A 26,562-nucleotide genomic window follows, 5' to 3' on the forward strand; every position below is an offset into this window, starting at 1 on the left:
CACAGGGTCAAACGATCCCTTTTATTATGGTTCATCCAGTTACCACAGATAGACACATTGGCTCAGGCAGGTCAACTGCCAGCTAGGGAATAGTTTGTGTCTCTCGGAAACAAGGGGCAGTGGGCACCAGGAGAATGCAAAAGCAGGTCACTGGCTGGCAACAGACAGGAGGACCCCCCAGAACCAACTGGGCCCTCCTCCCACCCCCAAACCAAACCGTCTGTGCCCAGCCCCATTTCTCAGCCTGGTTCCCTCCTCATGAAAGTGCATAGTTGCCTGGAGATGCAGCATTCCAGGGCCTGAGCAGCTGGACCAGACACCAGTAACAGGCTTTCCCAAGGGCAGCGCCAGGCATGGCCAATAGGTCTGAGCCAGGAAAGAGGAAAGGCAGATAGGGCAGGAAATTGACTGGAGGTAACATCCAAGAGCTTGTGGATGCTAGGCTGGCAGCTAGATCACAGCCCTCCTGGAACTACCAGAGGACTAAGAGAAAGGGAGCCAGAAGTTGGGGGTCAGGAGGAGGGAAGAGGAAGGGCTTAGCCCCATGGTCTCCTAGGATACCCAGAGCTATGACAACTGTTCTCCAGAGAGGAAACAGTAAGGGGGAGAATTCACTAAGCCTAAGGGGTCATTAGGAAGGGAACTTTCCAGAGACTCTTGGCTTCTCTTACAAGAAGCTGGAAATCAAAGCTCAAGGTGGCCTGAAACCAGGTCTTAGGTCCCAAGGCCAACCAGCTGGGGATGGCTGAGTGTAGTCTGGTTCTCCAGGCTACCTAGCCCAGGTGAGTTTCTGTTGGAAGGAGGTGAGAAACAGGCAGCTGCTCCTTGGTAAGGCCTACCCACCTCAGGCCTCACACACAGTCAGATCCTCGACCAGGCAATGTCCACCCACTGCTTGGAAGAGACAGTCTCAGGGACTGAGATCAGTTATGAAAGGGAAGGGGGTTCTAACAGAACTAAGCAAAGGCCAGGAACCAAGTCCTGTTGTTCTCAAGAGAATGGAGGGAAGGAGGGAGGGGCAAAACTCACCAAACTAAAAACTAAAGGCAGAGTCCTTCTTCCCTCCCCGCCAACCAGGAATCCTACTCAGGACATTGTGCTTGCATTGGGCCTGGGAGCATCTCCACAGAATCTGTCCGGCAGCCAAGGGCAAGTGGGACTGGAGAGGCAAGCTACCCTCTCATCGGGCTTCTATTCGACTTCTCTTCTGAGCCCCCCCCCTTCAGGCCTGGCCCTGTGAGCTCCATCCATTCTGACATACTCAAATAGAACAGCTACCCAGGAATCCAATGGTCACTCTGAGATACCCAGAAGCCCTTGTGGGCTGGCACCTCCCCCAGGGGCCAACAGTGAGTTCCATGCATGCCCGCCCTTCTCCCAGTGCCTTTACAGCTAAAACTCAGCTCAGCAGGAAATGCAGAGGAACTGGAAGAGGATGGGGAGAAGAGGGAAGCCGGAGAGGGAGGAGCGGCCTGCCTCTGCAGACCAGGCTTTTGGAGCCAAGGAAATAGGCCTGCATTTCCAATCCCTGGGTGCCAAGTACCAAATGTGCTCTCCATCTCCAAGCTGTGTACCCCGTTCACATCAGGGCTGGTTCAGCCCCCATGTCAGCTTCCTGGAACCCCCGGGAAGCAGATCAGATTTGGGGATCTGTGCAGTCTTGGAAGCAGACATAATGGGGGACACTCAGCCTTAGGAAGACAAAGAAAAGCTTCATGGGGAGAAGAAAGATCCCAGGAGAGCCGCTAGGGAAGAGAGCACAGAGTCTAACAGTGAGGCAGAAACGGGTGGGGGGGGGGGATGTGTTGAGGGGAGGACTCCAGGGAGCAAGGAAACATCCTCTCCGCCCCACCCTCCAGAACAGATTATCACCATGAATGCTAAATACTGTTGCTTCCCAATGGGACCAAAGGGGGAAATAGCTTCGGCTCATAACTCTACACAGGGTGCCAGGCTCTCTGCTAGGCCTCCCCCTGCCCCATGAGGAGTCCCTGGGCCAGGGCCAGGGGGGGCAGCCTGGTGGACGGGGTGGAGGGGAGCTGGTTTAGTTCTAAACACACATGTAGCACCACGACAAGAGATCTCCACTGCACGTTATTTCACAAGGGGACATGGACTCAGCTACCAGTGCACAGGGCCAATCTTTGTGCAGCCCACGGCTCTTGGGGTGCCAAGAGCAGGACCCAGAAGGTGGGGGGCAGGGAATAGACATATACATATACATACACACACATATATATATATATAACTCTGATTCTTTGTACAAAGTCGGGAGGGAGAAAGGGGAAGGGGGAACCCTGCTTGGTCACCACACAGATGATGTGGCATGAGCCCCCTGTCCCACTGGCCCCCAGCCCCGCCTCCTGGTGGGCTTGGCTGGCTCACATCTCATTAGAGTACGTGTAGTTGGGGGTGGCAGAGTACTGAGTCTGCGGCTGATTCATGGCGCCCTGCGCGGCCCCCATGGCTGCGTTCTGGGCTGCCTGTTGCACGTGTGGGTTTTTCCAGGCTCCGGTGGTCCATTCCTCCTGAGCTTTGCTGAAACTGCCCCCGCTGCCCCGGTAGAATTTATGAACCTGTAAGAAGAAAATCGTAAGGAAGGGCTAGTCAGAGAGGAGAGCATGCAGGGTGTTGCAGGCCTACAGTCCCCGAAGAGGCAGGAGAATCACGATTCAGGCGGCTGTCTAAAAAATAAAAACAAAAAAGCCCGGAGAGTGGCACCTGCCTTTAACCCGAGCCCTTGGGAGATGGAGGTGGAAAGATCAGGAGTCCATGGTTATTCTTCAATACATCTTGAGTTTGAGGCCAGCCTAGAAGTCATACAGCCCTATCTCAAAAATTGATGAATTTTTTAATTAATTAATTAAAGTGGAACATGGTGGTGTGCACCTTTAATCCCAGCACTCAGGAGGCAGAGGCAGGCGGATCTCTGAGTTCAAGGCCAGCCTAGTCTACAGAGAGAGTTCCAGGACACCCAGGACTACAAAGAAACTCTGTCTCAAAAAGCCAATAATGAATTTTTTTTTTTGTTTTTTTAAATGGGGTAGGCAGCCGTTCAGGAAACAGATGGGATCCTTCTGTGAAAAATAAGCCCTCAGAGTAAGTAAGTCAGAAGACTTCTGGGTCCTCCTTTTTTTAAAAGAGTATGTGCCTCTGTGTGTGTGTGTGCGTGCCTGTGTGCCTGTGTGTGTGTGTGTGTGTGTGTGTGTGCCTGTGCGCACTCGTTCATGTGACTCCAGGTGTCAGAGGACAAACTCCAGTGTCAGTTCTTACCTTCCACCTCATGTGAGACAACGTTTCTTCTTGTTTTGTGTGCCTCAGGCTAGACGGCCCAGTGTCTCCTCTCTCCACTTCCCACCTTGCCTAGGAGTGCTGGGATTACCGATGCTCATAGTGCCTGGCTGTACATGGGTTCCTAGTTTTCACACTCAGATCCTCACAGTGGGACAGCAAGTGGTTTTTACCCGCTGAGGGATCTCCTCAAGGCCACTTGTGTGTGTTGTGGTTTTTACCCGCTGAGGGATCTCCTCAGAGGCCACTTGTGTGTGTTGTATCCCAACGCAGGAGGGGTGCATTTGCATGTACCTGTGGAGGTCAGAGGTCAACTTCAGCTAGCTTCTTCCATTGCTCTCTACCTCATGTTTGGAGAATGCCCCTGTAGTGATATTGTGTTCCCCAAAATATTGTGCACCCTAATAAACTTATCTGGAATCAGAGAACAGAACAGTCACTAGATACAGAGGCTAGAAAATGGTGGCACTCACATCTTTAATCCTAGCATTCCTAAGGCAGAGATCCATCTGGATCTCTGTGAGTTTAAAGCCACACTGGAAACAGCTTTAATCCCAGGAAGTGAGCCTTTAATCCCAGGAAGTGATGGCAGAAAGCAGAAAGGTATGTAAGGCATGAAAACCAGGAACTAGAGCTGGTTAAGCTTTTTAGGTCGGTTAAGCTTTTAGGATTTTGAGCAGCACAGTTCAGCTGAGATTCATTCTGGATGAGGACTGGATGAAGGAAACAGGATCCGCTGAGGAACTGGCGAGGTGAGGTAGCTGTGGCTTGTTCTGCTTCTCTGATCTTCCAGCATTCACTCCAGTAACTAGCCTCAGGTTTGATTTCATTAATAAGACCTCTCTCTGAATCTGAAGCTTGACTGGCTGGCCTTTCAACCTGGAATCTGCCTGTTTCTGCTCTGCTCACAGCTCTAGGGTTGCAACCATTTGCCACCATGTCAGGCTGTGGATTCTGGGAATCTAAACCCAGGACCTCAAGCTTATGCAACAAGTGCTTTACCCACCAGCTCCCCAACCTCCTGAATCCTCTCCTTTGTGTTGTTGTTGTTGTTTGTTTTAGAGACAGGGTTTCTCTCTGTAACATCCCTGGCTGTCCTGGAACTCGCGTTGTAAACCAGACTGACCTCAAACTCACTGAGATCCGCCTGCCTCTGCCACAGCTGCCGCCCCCCCCCCACCTGAATCCTCTTGTAACTTGGAGGAAAGGTGGTTTCAGATCACAGTCCCCTCCCAAAGCCACCCCCTTACCCTTGAGGCTTACACATACCATGCTAAGTGCGATGAAGGAAAAGACAGCCACAACTGTAAACATGATCGTGGGGATGAGCATCACCACCGCTGAGCCAATGTTTGTCCCGAAGAAGGAGATGGTGGCGATCCAGCCACTGTAGGAAGAAGCCAGCTGTGGGATATGGATGTAGGAAAAGGGGCCCCAGGAACCACCCCAGGGATCATCTCATTGACACAGGGGGGAACTATACCTTTAGCCACAGAAGGACCCTATGACTGATATATAGCTCCAGAGCCTATGTGCCCAGAGCTCCTGAGCTAGAAGGCTTCTCCTCCTCAGCTTTCACACAAAGTCTGACTTTCCTTGGCCACCCAGACACCCCTCCCCAGTTCTCTGTCCCCTATAATCCTATGGTGAACACTACTCCACTACCCCCAAAACTCATTCTACCCATAACAAGCCACTTGGTTCCCTTAAAAGCAAATCATCTTAGTACACAGGTAAACAAAAACCCAAACGCTACTCCTACCAGCCCCAGATCAGCCCTTTGCCTCTTACCAGACACCCCAGCCTGGAATTCCCACAGCCTGGATGATGCTGATGACCAACTGCGCCATGAAGGTGAAGAAGAAGGCCATGAAGCTGAAGGAGCTGTCTGTCCTGTGGCAGAGAGAATGGTTTGTCACCTGGGCAGAAGCGCTGGGCTTCCCTGCACTCAGGAACCCAAGGCTCCTCGGGGCATAAGTGACAAGACATTTAAAGGCTTTAAATGAAGGTCTAAATGGGATGGGTGTCATCCACCGATCTTTAAAGGTTTCCATGAGTTACGCCTGTGTACAAGAAAGGGATGTCCTCGCCGGGCGGCGGTGGCCTTCAATCCCAGCACTCCAGAGGCAGAGCCAGGCGAATCTCTGTGAGCTCGAGGCCAGCCTGGTCTACAGAGTGAGATCCAGGACAGGCACCAAAAAACTACACAGAGAAACCCCGTCTCAAAAAACCAAAAAGAAAAAAAAAAAAAGAAGAAGAAAGAAAAGGATGTCCTCATGAAAGGACCACCCATGACACATGTATCAATGATCTTAAATAGAGACAGATGATTCCATTGTGGGAAAAATAAATAGCTCCATTATCAAGGGACTGGAACAGGGATGGATGGCTCTTCAGAAACAGAAAACCTCAGTGGTACCAGTATAGATACCTTATTGGCACCACAACAGTAGCTAATTGGCACATAATGGTTAGTCCCATTGACAAAGAGATTTAAGGCTCCATTGGCACTGAAATGCATAGTCTGCTGGCATAAAGACAGCCTTGTTGCTATGCACAGCCCTAATGGCACCAAAATTGAAAATCCCAGTTGGCACTAGGTGGACACTCCCTGGCACCAAGACAGCTAGCCCCATCAATACATAGATAGGTATTCCCTTTGGCACAGAACTGGATGGCATCATTGGCACATGAACAGTGTCAGTGGCTCTTGGTTCCAGTGTCACATGAATAGGGATCTTCTGGGTACCAAATCAGTCATTCCCCACTGGTACAGGGATGGACAGCTCCACCAAGACCCCATAGGCAAAATTTGACAAGCAGGAGAGACTGAAATGGAAGGAGATAAGGAGGGTCCCACTCCCAACCCTCTCAACCCAGCCTGGACCTCCCAGGAAGCCCAAGCTCCGCCTGACAGTCCCAGTCAAAGGTGGATAAGGAAAACAGTAGACAGAGTTTGGGGGACAGCAGACAGAGGGAAGCAGGGGGAGCAGCTGGGGTCAGCACCAACCACTTACTTGAAGGCCTTGTAAATGGGCCGAAACCAGCAGACGTAGGAGCAAGGTGTGAAGAGGATGAGCCAGAGGAAGGCGAGGCCAAAGTTGGTGGCTCCCCCGCCTCCGATCAGCCACGCGAGACAGCCCACCAGGTTCACGGCCAGCGTGACGCTGTTCACTGCAGACCCAGAAGCACATGCACACACAGAGATAGACACCAGATACACACACACAGAGACACCAGAGTCCATACAGAGACGTGAGTATCCAAACATGGAGGCACATACCCAGGGTTCCATATAGATGCACAACCAAATACACGGCAACAACACATACAAGTGCACACACACACACACACACACACACACACACACACACACACACACGACCCGCATGCCATACCAATAAACACACAAAGACACAAACACATACACAGGTGACCCACACGCCATACCAATGAATACACAAAGACACACACACACACACACACACACACACACACACACACACACACACACACAGAGGGAGTACAGACTGTAAGAAAGAAAGCTGGGAGCTTGGGTCAACCCCTCCCCAAATCCACCCCTAAGGATCTGAGAAATCCCAACAACCAAGAGTCTCTAGAACCCAGAGCTTCTACCCAGAAAGCCCCCTGAAAGGATCTCCAAGCCTTGGGGTCCTGTCCTTGTAAGAAAGGCCTCTGGAATGGGGGTGGAGGTAGCTCAGTGTTAGAATTGAGCTTAGCGTGCAAGAGGCCGGGATCCACCCCCAAGACCACAACTCAGTCCTTGGTCCTCCCAGACCCACAGCAATCACCAACCCCAAGGCAAGAGATTCATTTTATATATTTTCTTACAAAGCAGGGACATGAAAGCAGGGAAGAAAAAGCATTCTGGAAGCATCTCTTCAAGCCACTGGGCCACCTGCCTGGCGTGTCCGTGAGAGCAGACAACAGTGGCTGGACGCTCAGTCCTTATCTAATCCATTCCTCAGACTCCCATTGTTCTTCTTCCTCCAAGATGTCTTCCTTACCTATCTCATTTTCCTGTGACCTGCAGATCTGGACTGCTGTGCAGTTCCCCAAATTAAATTCCAGTCCATCATCCCGACTAGAAATTCCTCAGTGGTGAGATCCTGACTCCTCTTCCCCTTTCTCACCTCACCTAGAAGATCCTAGGGCTCATGGCATCAATGAGTCACAGCTGGCAGAGGTCTAAAGACTCTTTACAGATTCAAAAACAGACACCGGCATTAACATACACCTAGGTCTTCAGCCCCCAGACGACTCCTCTGAACCCTGGGCTGAGTCCCCAAAGACCTGCTGAGTTAACAAGGGAAGGTGGGCTCAATCGTGGCCTCAAACAAACAGTCCGGCTCCTACGCTCATCTTCTGAATCTCAAGGCTTAGATACATTGTTTCAGGACCAAAGCACCTGACAGGCACCTAGTAAGGACTTAAGGAAGTATTTATAGCCCTTAAATCCAGCTTCTGGGCCAGATCTCCTCATAAGGCAGAGTTCCAGGAGCCTAGGGCCAGGCAGAAGGCTCCCCTAAGGCCGACCTGGCCTGATAACTGTATCAACTATGTAGCTACACCCACCTTAGTCCTCCCCACATGACAAGTATGGACACTCTTGTGTATTTCAGGTGTTTCCTCCATTCCTGTTCATTGCCTCAAAGTTTCCTACAGCTTTCTGTTCTTACTGATTTTGTTTGTTCTCTAAAAAACATGTGGGGCGATGTGTGTGTGTGTGTGTGTGTGTGTGTGTGTGTGTGTGTGTGTGTGTGTGTGTGTCTCCCTGTCGTCTGTCTGTCTTTGCCATGGCGCACACGTGGAAGTCAGAGGACAATGTGCAACCCTAACCCTGAGTTGGTTCTCTCCTTCCACTATTGGCTCGAGAGCTCAAACTCAAGGTTGTCAAGACTTGATGGCAAGCCCCTTACCTCTGAACTATCCTGTTGGCCGGTATTTGCTTTACACACAGAAAAGACAGCCCCCACTATCACACTGGCTAGCATCATTCTCCCAGGCTCAGCCATCTCCAGTTCACTTGCTCTAGTGTTTCTATTGCAATTCTCCTCTCTGTCTTTGGGATGGACACCCCCTGACTCAGCCGTACTTCTCCAGCCATGAGGCAGTCTCTGTCTTTACTCTTCTCCCTGTCCAGCTCAGAGTACACAGTTCTTTGTTATACTTTCTTCCTCCTTTTCTTTCGAGACAGGTTCTCACTGTATGACCCCGGTTGACCTAGAACTTACTATGCAGACCAGGCTGGCCTCAAACTCACAGAGATCCATGTGCCTCTGCCTTCTAAGTCTGGAATTAAAGGTGTGCACTGACCCAGAATGACCATAACACACACCTTTGCCTGAGCTGAATGTCCCTAAGAAAAAAGGTTGCCACTGGGAAGCCTGGAAGGACTAGAAACTCACGGCAACCACCCTCAGATGACCCTGTGCATGCCCGGCTTTCACATCCTCATCTGCTATGAACATGGACACCCACCTTCCCCAAAGCCCCCACCCTCTATCCTTCTCTATATATTTCTTTTTAAAATTTATTTTATTTTATTTTACAATATCTTTTTAAATTTTAACCTTTATTATTATTATTATTATTTATGTGCAGGGTGTTCTAACTACATGTGTATCTGTGCACCATATGCATACAGTGCCTGTGGAGGCCAGAAGAGGGCATCAGATCCCCTGGAACTGGAGTTACAAGCAGTTGTGAGCCTCCCATGTGAGTGCTGGGAATTGAACCCAGGTCCTCTGGAAGAGTAGACAGTGCTCTTAACCGCTGAGCTATCTCTCCAGCCCCCTCCTCCTTATTAATTGGGAAAAGCAGAAGCCATCAAGGGCAATCTTGTTTTCCTTCCAACATCTACAGGCTATCCATACCTGTCCAACTCCTCGTCTTATGTTACAGGGCAGGACACCCTTCTCTGAACATAGGCCAAGGCAGGTCCTAGAACAGTCTAAGAGCCTGAGCCTCTGCTACTACTGCCCCAGGAAGGGCCTGTTGTAAAGATGGTGATTTTTTTTTTTTTTTTTTTTTGGTTTTTCGAGACAGGGTTTCTCTGCGTAGCTTTGCGCCTTTCCTGGAGCTCACTTGGTAGCCCAGGCTGGCCTCGAACTCACAGAGATCCGCCTGGCTCTGCCTCCCGAGTGCTGGGATTAAAGGCGTGCGCCACCACCGCCCGGCAAGATGGTGATTTTTGTTTGTTTGCTTTTTACTGTGTGTGTGTGTGTGTGTGTGTGTGTGTGTGTGTGTGTGTGTTGTGATGTGATGTGTCTGAGCCTGTGTGTGTGGTGTATATCTGTGTATGTGTGTGGTTTGTTTTTGAGTGTCTCTCTCTCTCTCTCTCTCTCTCTCTCTCTCTCTCTCTCTCTCTCTCGTGTGTGTGTGTGTGTGTGTGTGTGTGTGTGTGTGTGTGTTATGATGTGTCTGAGTCTGTGTGTATATGTGGTATGTGTATATAGTTTGTCTGTGTCTGAGTGTGTGTGTGGTGTGTGGTGTGTTGTGTGTGTGTGTTGTGTGTGGTGTGTCTGTCTAGTTTGCCATAGTGCACAACGACAACACAGGACAACCTTCAGGAGCCATTTTTTTCCGTCTCCCTTGTTAAGGCAGGGTCTCTCTTGTGTCTGCACTTTGTACCCCAAACTCCGCTAGCCTTCCCAGCTTCCAGGTGCCGGTCTCCTGCCTGTGCCTCCCACCGCGCCCTGTACTGGGTCTCCAGGCATTAGCCACCACACCCAACGTTTTACATGGGTTCCAGGTATTGAACCCAGGCTATCGGGCTTATGGGGCAAGCACGCTGACTCCACATTCACAAACTGAGATACCTCGCTCGCCCAAAACAGCAGCATTCTTCACTACCTTCTCAACACGACTGAGTGCAGGCCTGAGCCAAGGCAGTGACACCTGTGACAGATGCCCACTGTAGTCCCACCACAGCCTGCCCTCCCCTCACATGCCTGAGCAGTGCCTTCTGACTGCCCTGAGCAAAGTCAAGTCCACACACCTCACGATGACACCATTCCATCGTGGTGGCTGCCACAGAGCAGCAGAAACAGCACCTCTAAATCCTCGGCCTTAAATCCTTAAAGCATTAGAACCCTCGGCCACACAGCTACCTGGAATGGTAGCTGTCCGTGAGCCCCACTCTTTCTACAACAGAGAACCCACTGTTTGGGAACTAGAGCGGAAAAACCAGATCCCACGTCTCCTAACTCCCAGTGGAACGCTCTGCTCTTTGAGCAAGGCAACAAGAAACATGAGGCTTTAAAGGAAGGCTTCTTCTCCAAAGCCAGAATCTTGGCAGTCACCACGGCTTCCCTGGAAAAGGACTCCAGCGGGATGGGGTAGAGAAGCCAAAAGAAAAATAACACTGCAGAAAGAAACCCTGCTCAGAGGCTCTGTGAACGAGGGAGAGCAACCAGGGGAAGAAGAAGAAAAGAGGCCAAATGAGAGAATCTGAGGCCCAGCTGTGGAGCCGGCCAGCAGGAGCGAGCTTGCCTGGGAGCGGCAGGGGAAAGATTTCCCAGACCATGCAGATGCTACAGTTGGAAAGCGGGATGCGCAAGCACCCCTCCCCGGGGCCAGCACCTCTCCCTCATCCATCCCCACAGCACTCACACATCCAGAGGTAGTAGAGGCGCTTGGTCAAGCTGAGATGCTGAGGAGGGATGTCTGCCTCGAAGTCTTGGTAGAAACATGGCTTCAGCGGGATGAATTTGGGCAATGGTGGGAAGTTGTTCACTTTCTCTGTGGGTGAGATACACTGCAGGGCATCACCTTGGATGTCTCTTCTGGCCCTCCCTTCTTGGTCCTGTAGGTTCTATATGCCGCTCCCTCCCCCCAGATGGGCTGCCTATAGATCCTATATACTCCTGACCCCGCTCCCCCCCCCATGCTGGGCTGCCTATAGATCCTATATACTCCTGACCCCGCTCCCTCCCCCCGGCTGGGCTGCCTATAGATCCTATATACTCCTGACCCCGCTCCCCCCCCCCCGGGCTGCCTATAGATCCTATATACTCCTGACCCCGCTCCCTCCCCCCCCCAGCTGGGCTGCCTATAGATCCTATATACTCCTGACCCTGCTCCCTCCCCCAGGCTGGGCTGCCTATAGATCCTATATATTCCTGCCCCTGCCCCCTGGCGGCTTTGCCATCCCCACCCAACTGTCTATTTCCTGAATCTGCCAAGATGGTCCCAAAGAAATCAAAGATGCTAAAACAGCATCTCTCAAAAGAACACAAAAATAATAAAAGCTGCCATCAGGGTGAGGTGCTCTCCACACAGAGCAAGTTCCACGGCAAGGATGAGAGTCTGGAGATGTGGGTCCTAGCCTCTACTCCATCATTCAATTCACTGGCCCTCTCCAGACCTCGGTTGTTCCGTGGAGCGGAATCTGGGCTACATGGTCCTTAAAGTTCCCTCCAGCTTTGACACTACGGACCTCTGGGCCTTTAGAAACCAGAGGGAAAAGTCTGAGTACAATGGTAATACCAGGGACAGGGATAGGCCACCCATGCTGCCACTTTGTCAGCTGGAAGGTAAGACAGGGCCATCAAGATGCTCAACTCAGGTCCCCAGGCTCAAAATCTGACACAGGACTAGATGGTGCTATGAAGTTCTCAGACAGCCAAAGCCACAATGGGGGGCAGGGGCGCATACAGAAAGAGCAGGCCTCTGACAAGGGCCAGCTACTTTACACTTCTTTTCATGTCCACCCCACAGGACCCACTTCTCCTTACCCGCCATGATGGACCAGCCAGCCCAGAAGCCTGCTCACACCTTTGTCCTGAACTGGAAGGAAAGAAAGACTAGATAAGAATGAGGATCAGAACACCGTCTAACACAGCTCCCCCCACCCCCACTCCAGCTGTGGGCCACACTCCAGCTATGCGCCACACTCCAGCTGTGCGTCACGCTCTCTGAGGCAGGACAGGCTCCCATTCCGACTGTGGCATGAACCCAAGTGGGGCAGCTCTTCACCCTGAGGAGCCACCACAGCATCATCCACATCCTTCCAGCTGTTTCCACTACCGCTAGTTAGTTTGAAATGTCAACTTGTCACCATCTAGAATCACCTGAGAAGACAGCTCCAATTGAGAAGTTGCCTAGATCAAGTTGGTCTACAGGCATGTCTGTGGGGGACTGTCTTGACTGTTAATTAATGTGGGAAGACCCAGAACACTGCTGGAGGCACCATTGCCTGGGCAGGTGATCCTGGACTGTATAAGTGATGAAAACTCGCTGAACGTAAGCTAGTAAGCAAGCAGCATCCATGTGCTTCCTTCTTTCTGCTCTTGACTATGGATGGTAAACCAGCTGTTTAGGATCCTGCTTGACTGTGGATGGTAAAGTAGCTGTCTAAGATCCTGCTTGAGTATGGACAGTAAACTAGCTGTTTAAGATCCTGCTTGAGTGTGGATGGTAAGTAACTAGCTGTTTAAGACCCTGGTTGACTTCCCCTCGGTGATGGACTATAACCTGGAACTATAAGCATCACAAACTCTTCCCTCTCTTAAGTCACTTTTGGCCAGTGTGTTTTGTTTTGAGAAAGGGTCTCACTATGCAGCCTTGGCTGGCCTGGTACCCACCATGTAGAATAGGCTGGTCTCGAACTCATAGAGATCCACCTGCCTCTGCCTCCTGAATACTGAGATTAAAGGTGTGTACCACCAAACCCAGCTGATCGGGGTGTTTTAATAGCAGCAGAAATGAAACTGGAACCACCTTTTGTCTCAAGGCCCAAAGTCTATCCTCAGAAAACCCCATCCAGGGCGAGTGCAATAACTCAGCTGGGGAAAAGCTGCACATGTCTGGTGACTTCAGTTAGAGCCCTGGAACCCACAGTGGAAAAAGACAGCTGACTTGCAAATCATGTCCTCTGACCACATGTAGCACACACAATAGTAAATAAATAAATAAAAACAGAAAGAAAGAAAACCCGCAGAAGGTAGGAAAGGACATCCCATTCTCTGATCCTCATAGGCTAAGCTGGCCTCCCTCCTGCCATATGTTCACTTTTTAGGACTTCATTATCTGCCAGGTACCAAGGAAAGAGACTGAGCAAGACAGAAATGGCCTGTGCTTCACATGAAGCATCCACAGCCCCTGCAGTCAGTCACGCAAGGGAAACAAGCCTGCCATGTTGGTATACACTTTGCAGCCCCAGGTTGGTGCAGGATAATCACAGGCTCAAGGCCAATCTGGCCACAACAGTGAGACTGGGATTCCTAAGGATATTAAGAGGTCAGTTACCTGGGGGAGGAATAAGAGGAAAGAAGCAAACAGGCAGGCTCTCAGCCACTCAGAGCACTGGGCAAATGATGATGGCCTACCACCAGAAGCATGTGTGAGGAGAGATACAGAAGTTCAGGAGGACAAGCTGTGTCGTAGGCACGGTGGGAAGACTGCAGGCAGGGCTTCGTGCCAGCATCTGGAGCACACAGGGTCAGAAACTCAGCAGAAGTCTTGCTGGCACACACATGAAGTCAACACTGATGACAAACGGCCAGGGAAGCCACTGTGCAATCCCCTGCTGGAACAGCACCCTTAGTGGACATGTATGTGACCAGGACCAGAAAAATGGTCAAGGGCAATGGCAATGTACCATTTTCAAAGCTTGGCTGACATTGATCTACGGTTTCGTTTTTTTGTTTTTGTTTTTTTGTTTTTTTAACTTCTTTTTTTTTTAACATTTATTTATTTATTATGTACACAAAAGAGGGTGCCAGATCTCATTACAGATGTTTGTGAGCCACCATGTGGGTGCTGGGAATTGAACTCAGGACCTCTGGAAGAGTGGCCGGTGCTCTTAACCTCTGAGCCATCTCTCCAGACCTCGTTTTGTTTTGTTTTTAAGCAAAACTAATCTACGACGTTAAAAGTGAAGACATAGGGCTTAGTGAGGCTGGGTGGTGGTGGCGGCAGCGGCGGCAGCGGCGCACGCCTGTAATCCCAGGACTCAGGAGACAGAGGCTGGTGGATCTCTGAGCTCAAGGCCAGCCTGGTCTACACGGTGAGTTCCAGGACAGCCAGGGCTACACAGAGAGACCCTATCTAGAAACCTATCCCCCAACCAAAAAAAAAAAAAAAAAAAAAAGTCTCAGCAGATAAAAGCAGCTGCCACCAAGCCCAATTACAGAGCAAATGTTAACAATGAATCCATCTGAGTAAAGAGACCTGGTGCCCTGAACTACCTTTCCAACTTTATAGTTAGGTTTGGAAGTTTCCAGATAAAAATTTAGAGGGAAATATAAATATAAATATTGTCAATAATGGATTCAAAACACTGAGTGAAAAAGTGCACGTGCCTTATGTCATCTCAGCACTCAAGACGCGGAGGCAGGAAGAGCACTAGGTGAGAGCTAGCTTGGGATACAGGGTTAAACGGGAAGAAACGAAGGGACCTTCGATAAAGCTCAGTGGTAGATCGCATGATCAGAATGTACAAGGCTTGGGCAGGCAGGTTGGCTCATTGGGTAAAGTGCCTGAGACCAGGCCCGATGACCCGAGTTTGGTCCCTAGGTCCCACACGGTAGAAGGAGAGAACTGACCCCCACAGCTCATTCTCCAACTTCCACAAGTACTCCATGAGGCTCACATGCCTGTGTGCCTGCACACACACTAAATAAATGTAAAAATTGTAAAGGGGGGTTGGAAGATGGCTCAGTGGTTAAGAGCACTGGTTTCTCTTGCAGAAAACCAGGTTTGGTTCCCAGCACCCACACATCACAGCTCAAAGCAGTTTGTAACTCTAGTTTCCAGGGGTTCAATGTCCTCATGACCTCCGTCAGTACCAGGCAGGCACACGGTACACAGTACACATACATACATGCAGGCAAATCATCTAGACCCATAAACTAAAACTAAATCTTTCTTTAAAATAAATAAATAGGATGTGCAAGGCCCTGGATCTAATCATCAGCACTTTTAAAAAGTCCCTTTGTTCTTCTTTTTTTAGGTGTATTATTTTATGTGTCTCAGAGTTTTGCCTGAATGTATGTCTGTGAACTGTGTGTGTGTGTGTAGTGCCAGAAGAAGGTGTTGGATCCCCTGGGACTAGAGTTATGGATGGTTGTGAGCTGCCATGTAGATGCTGGGAATGAAACCCAGGTCCCCTGGAATAGCCAGCACTTCAGCCCAGAGTCATTGTAAAGTCCTTTTGAGAAAGCAGAAGGAATAACAGAATTCTTCAAAATCACCATTCAGTGGCTTTCTGTGCAAACATGAGAGACTTGAATTTGAACCCCCAGTACCTAAATAAAAAGCTGGATGTGACTACATGCACCTGTAACCCATCGCTGTTGGCATCAGAGACTACAGGATCACCGGGGCTTGCCAGCCTGCCTAGCCCAAAACAGCCACCTCCAGAGATCTTGTCTCAAGGGAATAAGGAAATAGAGCAGGACACCTGACCTTCTCCTCTGACCTCCGCACAAGCTCACATGAGCACACACACACGGGTAAGGAACACACCAATATACTACCCGTGCACACAACTCTCCACTCTGCAGCCCCTGCACACCCTGGGACGGGCAGGGCTTCCTTGGCTGCCAACACCACTGTGTGGAGGCTGCTATGGAAGAGCAGCAGTGTGAGAGTCACATTCCAGACTGCTTATGACTCTTGAGAGAGAAAAGACATTCCTAAACGAAAGAATCTGGCAGACCAGAAGATCCAGCTTAGCATTCATGGTAACAGGATAAAAAGGCAATGTGTGCACAGAAGGACACACACAGTCTCCTGCGTGATATCATTGCCAAAAACTATTTAATCTGAAAGTATAGGCCAAGCATGGTTGAGCATGTCTGTAGTGCCAGCAATAAAGAGATGGAATCAGTAGGATCGGGAGTTCAAGGTCAACCTGAACAACCAAAGGACCTATCTCACAAGGTGGGGGCGAGGGGGAGGGGGGGAACTACTTATTAAAAAAGAAAAACAACTGTTCACAAAATAGAGCTCCCTTATGGGTCTACTTACACAAGATACTGAGTCAAATGCACAAAAATAGGAAAAAAAATTAAAGAAGGTAATAATCGATGGAGGAAGAACCTAAAAGGTGAGATTCTGAGGGACTCAGGAGTAAGTAGGTGAGGAAAGCCGTGGACTCAGTATGAAGAGGAGCAGCTGCAGACAGATGTGGGGCACTGGAACACAGCAGGGTCAGCCTCGTACTCCCCGTGATACCGTACAGGGCAGGTTGGAATGAGAGGAAGGAGGCAAGAGCAGAGCTCTCAGTTAATGGCAATCACAACACAACCTAAGCTCTGTGACAGCAAACACGGAAAGCTGTGGGAAACAACATCTCCCGGTCCCTGCCGGTGCGGCCAACAAGGGCTCCACAGAGGAAGCAGCACCAGATCTGACCGGGCAAAGGTCAAGTAGGAGTCAGCTGGGCCAAAGGCGTGAAGGAAACAGGAGCCCGACAGAGCAGTGCATCCCTGTCCAGGGATGCGGAGGCAGACTGGGCAGAAAGCTTTAAGTGGGAGGAGGAAAGGGAAAGCTAAAGGGTGGCCAGGGGCTGGAGAGATGGCTCAGTGGTGAAGAACACTTCCTGCTGCTGGAGAGGACCCAAGCTGCACTCCCAGGCAGCTCACAAACACCTGGAACTCCAGGAGATCCGACACCTTATTCTGGTCTCCTTGGGCACATGTACCCACATGCACACATCCATACATAGACACACACGTACACATAATTAGAATATTATTAAAAGGTGGGGAGGGGTGAAAAATAAACGGGCTTATCCCTTCCCTGAAGGCCATGGGCAAGGTCTGGTTTTGCACTTAAAACCATGGGACACAGTGAAGGATTTCATCCTAACAACAACAGCAACAAAACTCCTCAGACTACTTTGGGTTTGTTTGTTCGGCTGGTTGCCTGGTTTGACACACGGCCTCACACTGTATCCAAGGGTGGCCCAGAACTCACTACGTATCCTAGGCTAGCCTCAAACTCATGACCATCTTGCCTCAATCTCACGTGTGATAACAGACATTCACTAACAGGCCCAACTCAGACATTTGTTTTATAAAGCTAAAATGTTTATCATAATAAGTAAGTAAAGCTTTGAGGGCTGAGGAGATGGTTCAGTGGGCACCAGCCACACAACCCTGAAGACCCAAGTTCAATCCCTGGGTCCCTGACAGCCAGATTTGATGGCTCACACTTGTGATCCCCTTAGAGCAAGATGGGAACTAGAGACAGGAGACTGTAGAAAGCCTGAAGCCCAGCTGGCCCTAAGTGGGCGGAGCAGAAAAAGCAGGAGAAACCCTGTCTCAAAAACCAGGTGGATGCCAGTTGTAGTGAGGCAGAGGCAGGCGGGTCTCTGTGAGTCTGAGGCCAGCCTGGGCTACAGAGTGAGTTCCAGGACAGCCAGAGCTATGCAGAGAGACCCTGTCTCAACAACAACAAAAGGAGGAAGATGAAAAGTGACTCCCAAAAGGGTCCTCTACCTCCACATAGGCACTGTGACATGCGTGCACCTGCTCCTGCTTACCTGCCCCCGCTCCTCTTCCCCCCACTTTTCTCTTGCTCAAACACAAATTCTAGAAGTTGTCCTTTGACACTCATATACACAACACACATGCACACACACACACACAGACGGATCTATAGGTAAGTTAAAAAAAAAAAAAAAGCCAGGCAGTGGTGTCACATACTTTTAACCTCAGCACTCAGGGAGGCAGAGGCAGGCAGATCTCTGTGAGTTCAAGGCCAGCCTGGTCTACAGAGCGAGTTCCAGGACAGCCAAGTCTGCACAAAGAAACCCTGCCCCAAAAAAACCAACATAAATAAATAAATGTAAAAGAAACTGAGCTTGAAAAACAAACAACCCTGCAGGGCTGGGGAGGTGCTCAGTAGCAGAAGCACTTGCTGGGAAGCCTGAAAATCGAAGTTCAGCTCTCTAGCAGCCAGGCAAGCACCAGGCAGAAGTGGTAGCCTACCTGCTTTTCCAGCTCTCCAGCAGCAGAGAAGGGATCCCCAGAGCAGGCTGGCTAGTGAGACCAGCCAAACGAGGAAGCTCTGAGTTCAAGCAAAAGACCTCGATACATGGAGTGGAGAATGATCCAGGAGCACACATGATGCTAACCTCTGCCTCCGCATGCATACATGTGTGTTCCCACACAGGGATACATACACACACACACACACACACACACACACACACACGCCAAAACATTAGTAATGGTAACAACAATAAAACTTGGAGCTGGGTACAGTGGTACAGGCCTGTAATCCCAGGATTTGGGAGGCTCAGGCAGGTGGAATACAGGAATACAATCTCCCAGGATTTGGGAGGCTCAGGAGGCTACAGGCCAGCCTGGAATACATATTAAGATACTGTCCTCTCATCCCTTCTAAAAAATAAAGATAAAAATCTTGAAGCTACTACAAAGTGAGTTCCAGGAAAGGCGCAAAGCTACACAGAGAAACCTTGTCTCGAAAAACCAAAAAAAAAAAAAAATCTTGAAGCTAGAGGGATGGCTTCCTGGATGAAGTACTTGCCACACAGGCATAAGGAAAGGGGTTTGGGTCCCCAACACCCATGCAGAAGCAGGCTGGATGAGGGGACGTGCATATAATTCCAGAACTGGGAGGCTGCGGCAGGCTATCCCCAGTGCAAGCTGGATAACTACCCTAGCCAAGTTGGCAACACCCTGACCTGAGTTTGATTCTCCGCATCCACACCAGGAGGCTTAGAACCCTGTGTAAATCCAGAAGTCCAGAAGTCTGGCACCTCTGGCCTCCAAAGGCATCGATGCTCACATTCATATATCCATGCACAGACACACACACATAATTGAAAAGAATAAAATCTTTCAAAAAAGAAAATTCTAAGAAGCTCACACCTGTAACCCCCACACTCAGGAGGGAGGCTGAGGCAGGTGGCCCTGAGTTCAAGGCCACCCTGGACAATGGGAACTAAGAAGCAAGACACTGCCTCAAAAGGAAAGGAAGAGAGACAGAGAAGGAGACAGAGAGCACAAATAATGCAGAAGACTGGCATGGTGGATATACCTTTAATTCCAGCAGTAGGAAGGCAGAAACAAGCAGATCTCTGTGAGTTCAAGGACAGCTTGTCTACACAGTGAGTTCCAGGTCAGATAGGGTGACATAGAGGGTACCTGTCTCAAAAAACAAACTAACAACAACACAGGAGTAACACAGAACCCGTGGATTTGGACCCAGCTTCTTCAGTCATTGAACAACCAAGTGAGCAAAACACCCAAGATGCACCACTGTCCATACCGCCCTCGCAGCTGGTTCAACCCATACATACTTAAGCTCCCCTGCCACACTGAGAGGATTCTCACTGAAGAGGAACAAAAAAACAATGTTCCTAAGCCAGGAAAGGAAGCAAAAAGGTCTTCCTGAAGAAACAAAACTTTACTGCATGGGAACAATTCAATGTAAAATACAAAAGCCAGGCGGCAGTGGCGCATGCCTTTAATCCCAGCACTTGAGAGGCAGAGCCAGGCGGATCTCTGTGAATTCGAGGCCAGCCTGGTCTACAGAGCGAGATCCAGGACAGGCACCAAAACAACACAGAGAAACCCTGTCTCAAAAAACAAACAAAAAAAGAAGGTAAATAAATATAGATCCTAACTTTGCTTCCAAAAGAAGGAGAAGAAGGAAGAAAGGAAGGGAGGCAGGGAAGGAAGGAAGAAAGGAAAAAGGAAAGGAAAGGGAAAAAGAGAAGGAAGGAAAGAAAAAACAGAGGTTTGACATGCTCGGTGGATCAAGGCACTTGCCACCAAGCCTGACGACCTGAGCTCCCCGGGACTCACACGATAGAAGGAATAAATTGGTTCCTACAAGTTGACCTCTGACCTCTGTAAGGATGCTGCAGCACATATGTGCACACACAATAAGTAAATAAATGAAAAAAAATTATTTCAAAAGATTTATTTAATGTGTTTGGGTGTTTTGCCTGCTTGTGTGTCTGTGTACCGTGTGTACAGTGCCTGGGGAGGCTGAAGGAGTGTCAGACCCCCTGGAACGAGGGTTACAGATGACGGTAAGGCACCAGGTGGGTGCTGGGAGCTGATTTGCCTGCAGGTGTGTAGGTATGCCACATGCATGCTTGGTACCTTCCACAGTCAGAAGGCGGCACTGGAACCCCTGGAACTGGAGTTACAGATGGCTGTGAGCCACTGTGTGGGTGCTGGGAACCGAATCCAGGTCCTCTGGAAGAGCAGTCAGTGCTCTTAACTGCTAAGCCTCCTCTCCAGGCCCAAGAAAAAATATTTTTAAAGAAGGAAAGAAAAACTTTCCTATTAATGAGTACAGATCTATCTTAATCTTTTTAATGACTGGCCAACTAGGTCAACAATGACCATGGCCATGGAGCAGTCAAGTGTGACATGGGCTGACCAAACAGTCAGAAGGTCACAGCTTCAAGGAAGTGGCAGAGTAAAAGCCACGCTGCCAAGAAACTAGGAAAAGACGAGTGAGAAGAAGAATTAAGTCTGGCAGCTGAAGGGCTGACTTGGTGGTTAAGGGTACATCATGTGGCTCACAACCGGTAGCTCCAGCTCCAGGGGATCTAACACCTCTGACCTCCCCAGGCACCTGCACTCAGGAGCCCATGCCCACATGCAGATACACACACCGACACATAATCAAAAGTAACATCTTAAAAGAAAAAAAAATATCCAGGCTGGACGGTGCATGCCTACCACAGCAGCACTTGGGAGGAGAAACCAGGGGGCCAGCCTGGGCTATAGAGCAAGACCCCGCATCAGAACCAAACAAGACAAGGGCTGGGGCTGCAGCTCTTGGTCTGCAGGCACAAGGGCCAGAGTCCAATCTCCGGCACCCTACAAAATGGGTGCGGCGGAACACACCTGCAATTCCAGCACTTGGCAGGTAGAGACAAGAGGATCAGCTCTAGCTCATTGTCAGACACACAGTGAGTTACAGGCCACCCTGGGCTACATGAGACCATCCTTATAAACCCCCATGACCCTCAAAAAAAGAGGCTAAGTTCAGCCTGGGCTACAGTGTGAGACCCTGTTTCAATAAATGAACAAAACTGCAGCAGGATACGACACCGGGCTAGAAAGCTTTTTCTCCAGGCCGGGAAACTTAACTACAATTTACAAACCAGGAGGAAGACGTCAAAGAAAGCAGGAGAGAGGCTCAAGATGGAGAGGAAGAAGAGAGCTGATGGGCAGTGGTACTTTGGGAGACACAAAGGGTCAGTATCCCTAATACAGAGTAGGGCTTCCCACAAGGACGTGCCTTACCAGAATTCAAGAGATGCATGAGGGCGGTGGTGGCACACGCCTTTAGTCCCAGCACTGGGGAGGCAGAGACAGGTGGATCTCTGTGAGTTCGAGGCTAGCCTGGGCTACAGAGTGAGTTCCAGGACAGCTAGGGCTACACAGAGAAACCCTGTCTTGGAAAGACAGAGACAGACAGACAGACAGACAGACAGACAGACAGACAGAGAGACAGAGAGATAGAGAGGCATGAAAAATGCCCAGTGTGGTAGCATGTTTATAATCCAGCACTTGAAAGCTGAAGAAGGAAGATCAACATGTGTAGGACAGCAGCCTGGGCTACATGACGAAACCCTGTCTCAAAATAAAGAAAAAAAAAAGGAGAGAAAGAAAAAGCAAAAGAAAGGGCTGGAGAGATGATGCAGATGCTAAGAGCACTGGCTGCTCTTCCAAAGGACCAGGTTCAATCCCCAGCACCTACATGGCAGCTCACAAGTGTCTGTAACTCCAGTTTAGGGGATGCAAGGCCCTCTTCTGGCCTCCGCAGGCACCAGGCATGTATGTGGCACTCGGATTCATCTGCAGACAAAACACTCACATACATAAAATAAAAATACAACTCGATAGCTCTTATTTAAAAAAAAAAAAAAAAAGAACAAGTGGGCAGGAACACAGGTATGGCTCTGCCTCCCTTAGCACATCCTGATCACCCTCTCTCTTCCTGAAAAAGGACTTTGGGGAAACAGTCCACGTTGGAATGGTCCTCCCATGGAACAGACTGCAGAGCAGATAAGAACAAGGAAAGAGTTTTGAGGCTTTTTAGATGACACAGGGAGATGACTGAGACAGGACACTCTGCTGGAAGCAGAGTCAGACTGCCCTGGTCTGATGGTCTGCACAAGTTTTCCTCATCCTGAGTACAGAACCCAGAACTGGGGTCTGCTGCTGGGTAGGGCATGTAGGCAAAATGGCCCAGTGATTGAGGGCATGGAGCCAGAGGACGCAGAGGGACACTGCTCATGCAATAGAGAAATCAAGGATGTTAGAAGACAGTAGGTCCCGTCTCTAGCCCTGAAGGACACAGCAGGTAAGTCCCTGAGGTCAGGGAGGAATTCAAAACTGCATAAGTGACCATATGCCAAGGATAACAAGACGGGGGGGGGGGGGGGGGGGGGCCGGAATAGACTAAAGGAGGCACTGCCTTCCCCAAACAGAATGGGATATGGGATGAGAGCCTGCTTCCACAACAACGTCCTCCAGAAAAAAACCGAGGAAGGAAAGCAGGAAAGGAAGGTTAAAAACTAAATTATAGGAACCTCAAGGGAGGAGGAGGCTCCTCTAATTCTGGCTCCAGCCCAACCCTTACCACAGACCCCAGGTTGTTTCTCAAAGGTGAGCTCATGGTGACAGAGAAGTCAAAAAGTCACACGGGAATGATCCAGGGCGGAAGTCTGGTTTGTTGCTGAGGGTAAAAGCAGAGGTAATTTAGGGCTCAGAAAGGTTACAGGAGGCTGAAGTCACAGAAATGGAAGTCTGCAGGGTTCTTTCTCCTTAGGACAAGGCTACCTTTTGCTTGAGGAAGGGGGTGATATAAGAGATGAAAAAAAAGCTGGCTTTTGTAACCAAAATTCTTACTTGAAGAAGTAGCAATTTGTTCCTCAAGTGAGACTCTTTTGTAACTGGGAGCATGTTACATTGTTCCTGAAAAAATACAGGCTTAATAAAACATCTTATTATCAAATAAGATACCAAGTATAATCTGAAAATTTGTTTTAGTTTGTTTTGGCACAGGCTCTTACTAGGTAGCCCTGACTGGCCTGAAACTCACTATTTAGGCCAAACTGGCCTTGAAATTCCAGCCATCCTACTTCAGCCTCCCAGCTGCTGGGATTCCAGGTGCACACCACTACCCCTGACTCAATATAACCTAGAGGGTAATTTATTCAAAAAGTCCTTAGTGCGACTGGTCCTGCAATAGTAAAAATAAGGCGCACGGTGGATATAAAGAAGTCAGGCCTGGCTTCGGGTCCAGCCAGGGGCCTGAGGCTACTTACTTCTAAGTGCTCTCAGCTTGCCAGGAAGAGCGCCTCATCTACTGGCACAAAAATGGTCATTCTTCTATTTCCCACAGCCTATTGGCTAAGATGGAAGTTTCCACTTCCTGTTCTATCCCTGACCCCCTTATCCTTATCTGTAGTCTATCTAATCCCATCTGTAGTCCTGAAGCCCTGAAACTGTGAATCACCCTCAGAAAACAGCACTCGCCTGGCCCTGTTACCATGCCGCCGATGATGCTGTAGTAGCCGCCTACAGATCCTGTACCTGGCATTCGAAGTTTTATGCCAATCAGCTACAAATACTCCCTCCCTGATACCCTGTTTCTCTCTCATAGGCTGACCAGTTTCTATACACCCAGCTTTATGCAGAATATCATGTCTGGCCACCTCTGTGACCCCGAACCAGCAGCCCAGCCCTATCACCTGCTCCAACACTTCTCACACCTCTTCTGTGAAGCCTTCCTAGACAGTCCGGCTCTACATCCCACTGCGTAAGTCCTAAAGCAGTCACTGGGTGCTTAGCTTACTCATCCGGTCTCTTCCTCCATCCCTCACAGATGAAGGCTGTTCTGTTTTTGATACAGAGCCTTGCTCAGGAGCCCAGGCTGACCTTGAATCCCCACAATCTTCCTGCCTCGGGCCCCCAACTGTGGGATTACAGGCATGCGCCCTTCTACTGCATCCCATGCAGTCTGGAGGTGGAAGCCAGATGGTGATCTGCCCCACTCCTTAGTGTGGAGTCGGTGGGGACAGGTCCTGCAGTAGAGAAGATCAGGTCCACGGTGGGGAGGAGCTTTCAGATGGGGCCAGAAAGACCCACACAGAGCACAGTCAATCCATAGTCAGTACTTAAGACTTGGACAGCCTCCCAAAGTATGGGAGTGGGAAGATTAATGCCTTCTCCTAAACAGGCTAAGGCCAGCACTTCTCTTAACCCAGCCCCATCACACTTCCTTCAGGAAACTCAGACTCCAGACTGACAACGAGGCAGGAAGTGTGGCATGGAGAGGAATTCTGGTGGGGAGGAGGCCAGAGAGGCAGAGAGAAGAGGGAAAAGGAAGAATTCAGAGGGTGCCTCTAAAAAAGAACAAAACACCTCCTCAATCTCAGTCCAGTTATTTTGTTCCTAGAGTAAGTGTTGGCAGAAAGATACACAGAGGGGGTAATCAAATTGTTCAGCAGGGACCATGCAGACAGGAGGCTAAAGAAGCAGCCACCCTGGGGCTGGAGAGGGGGCCCAGCAGTTAAAATCACTGCCTGCTCTTCCAGAGGACCCAAGTTCGATTCCCAGTACCCATAAGGCAGCTCACATCACAACTGTCTGTAATTCTAGTCCCAGGGGATCCAATGCTGGCTTCTGAAGTACACACACAGTGCACATACATGCAGGCAAAACACCCATACATATAAAATAAATACAACTTCAGGGCGGTGGTGGCGCACGCCTTTAATCCCAGCACTCGGGAGGCAGAGACAGGCAGATCTTTGTGAGTTCGAGGCCAGCCTGGTCTACAGAGTGAGATCCAGGACAGGCACAAAAACTACACAGAAAAACCCTGTCTCGAAAAACCAAAAATAAAAAATAAATAAATACAACTTTTAAAAAACTTAAAAGAGAAAGAGCAAGCCACAAAGTCCAGGACTCCTAATACTGAGTTTCCTCCACTAACACTCCATTTTCTGTGGCCCATTCATGACATGGTCTTCCCCCAGCAATACAGAGTTGGCTCCCCGTCTTTCCAAGTTCCCGCAGAACCTAAACTAGCAACCCCAAGCCAAATCTCTCTGTCGACACACACACACACACACACCCGAGCCCCTGCCAGAATCACTTCCCTCTTTCCCAGTCCTGACGGTGAAGGCGTCATGGGTTAGGCACGGGCTGCAAATTTCTCTCGACCACCCCTCCCCCAGACACACCACAGACAGGCTGGGTGGAGCAGCTGTGCTTCGTTCCCACCTCTGGACTTTGCCCATACCACCACCCTGAGATGCCCGGTCCTGCCTCTGCCTCCTTCCAAATCCCACTTCCAGATGGTCTCCTAGGGGACAGCTCCTGCCTCTCCTCCCTGTCTCCAGCCCAGGCCTTCGCTGCTCTCCTCAAGCTGGGACATCGCAGGTTTAAGAGGCCTTGGACAGCCAGTTTTTACTCTTACTTGACTCCCCGGGCCTCCAGATCAGGCGAACCCCAAGGCAAGGACAGAGGTTGGTTCCTACACTTCTCCCCTCCTTCCTCGTGACCGACTGGTGACAACGTTGGATGCGCTACGTCCAGCATCCCTATCCCACGACCCAAACCCCAGGTGGTATCCGGGCCCTAGCCAGTGCACCCATCCCCCGCTCCTCCGAAAATCAGGCTGCTCAGACCCGCGGTACAAAGATCGGCCGCCCAGGGGTGAGTACAACTTGGGTCCACCTGCAGGCAGGCGCCTTTAGTGATACCACGGTCACCCGATTCCAGTCGCCCCCCTTCCCCGGCCACATGCGCCATCCCAAAAGGAGGCCGGTTTCCAGGGAATGCCAGGTGGAACTGGGGGGTTGTTGGGTGGCAGGCCCAGGCTCAGGCTCCAGCATCGAAGGGTCTGACGTCACCCAAATCCCGGGCTCCCTATGCGGGGACAGAGGATGACAGGGGTTGGAGAGGAGGGTTTAGGGGCGCCCAGGGAGCTCTTCACCGCCCCGAACAGGGAAGGTCACCTCCGACTCCCCACTTCTCCAGCACCTCGGCCTGCCCCCTCGAATGCAAAGGGTCGCTTTGAAGGCAGGAAACTGGAGCCGCTGACGCCTCTCCAGCCCAGCTCGCAGCTTCCCTGCAGAGCCCTCCTCGTGTCTCCAGGCCCAGGACTTACCAGCCCCGACCGCTCAGCTGCAGAAAGGCAGTCGCGCTGCACCGCGCTGAGCTGCGCTGCACCTGGGGAGGAGGCGCGGAGCCGGCCGCCAGCGGCTCCCGGATTGGGGGCGGGGAGTGC

At 50.3% G+C, this 26,562-nt stretch overlaps 1 protein-coding gene across 2 annotated transcripts; it reads right to left on the minus strand.

The window, feature by feature from the left end:
• Positions 1-26,562, minus strand: Scamp5 (secretory carrier membrane protein 5). 2 transcript variants are annotated; one of them, XM_006971537.4, is made up of 7 exons: positions 26,443-26,562; positions 12,051-12,102; positions 10,927-11,055; positions 6,309-6,465; positions 5,083-5,184; positions 4,561-4,678; positions 1-2,576 (listed from the first exon to the last, which is right to left on the minus strand). In XM_006971537.4, exons 2-7 carry the CDS (start codon positions 12,055-12,057, stop codon positions 2,382-2,384), a joined length of 708 nt encoding a protein of 235 aa, XP_006971599.1. In that variant the 5' UTR covers positions 12,058-12,102; positions 26,443-26,562; the 3' UTR covers positions 1-2,381. The 2 variants fall into 2 exon arrangements, with proteins under 2 accessions (XP_006971599.1, XP_015859679.1); XM_016004193.3 differs by lacking the exon at positions 6,309-6,465.

The sequence above is a fragment of the Peromyscus maniculatus genome, chromosome 7 (assembly GCF_049852395.1).
Source record: "Peromyscus maniculatus bairdii isolate BWxNUB_F1_BW_parent chromosome 7, HU_Pman_BW_mat_3.1, whole genome shotgun sequence".
NCBI lineage: Eukaryota > Metazoa > Chordata > Mammalia > Rodentia > Cricetidae > Peromyscus > Peromyscus maniculatus.

What these genes read in the sequence shown, in the direction of transcription:
- Scamp5 (XM_006971537.4), bottom strand. An exon ending in CCCATTTACAAGGCCTTCAA is followed by an intron (nt 5,185 to 6,308) that starts GTAAGTGGTTGG and finishes TCTCTGCCACAG; the next exon opens with GACAGACAGCTCCTTCAGCT. An exon ending in ATTCCAGGCTGGGGTGTCTG is followed by an intron (nt 4,679 to 5,082) that starts GTAAGAGGCAAA and finishes TTCTTCCTACAG; the next exon opens with TGGCTGGATCGCCACCATCT.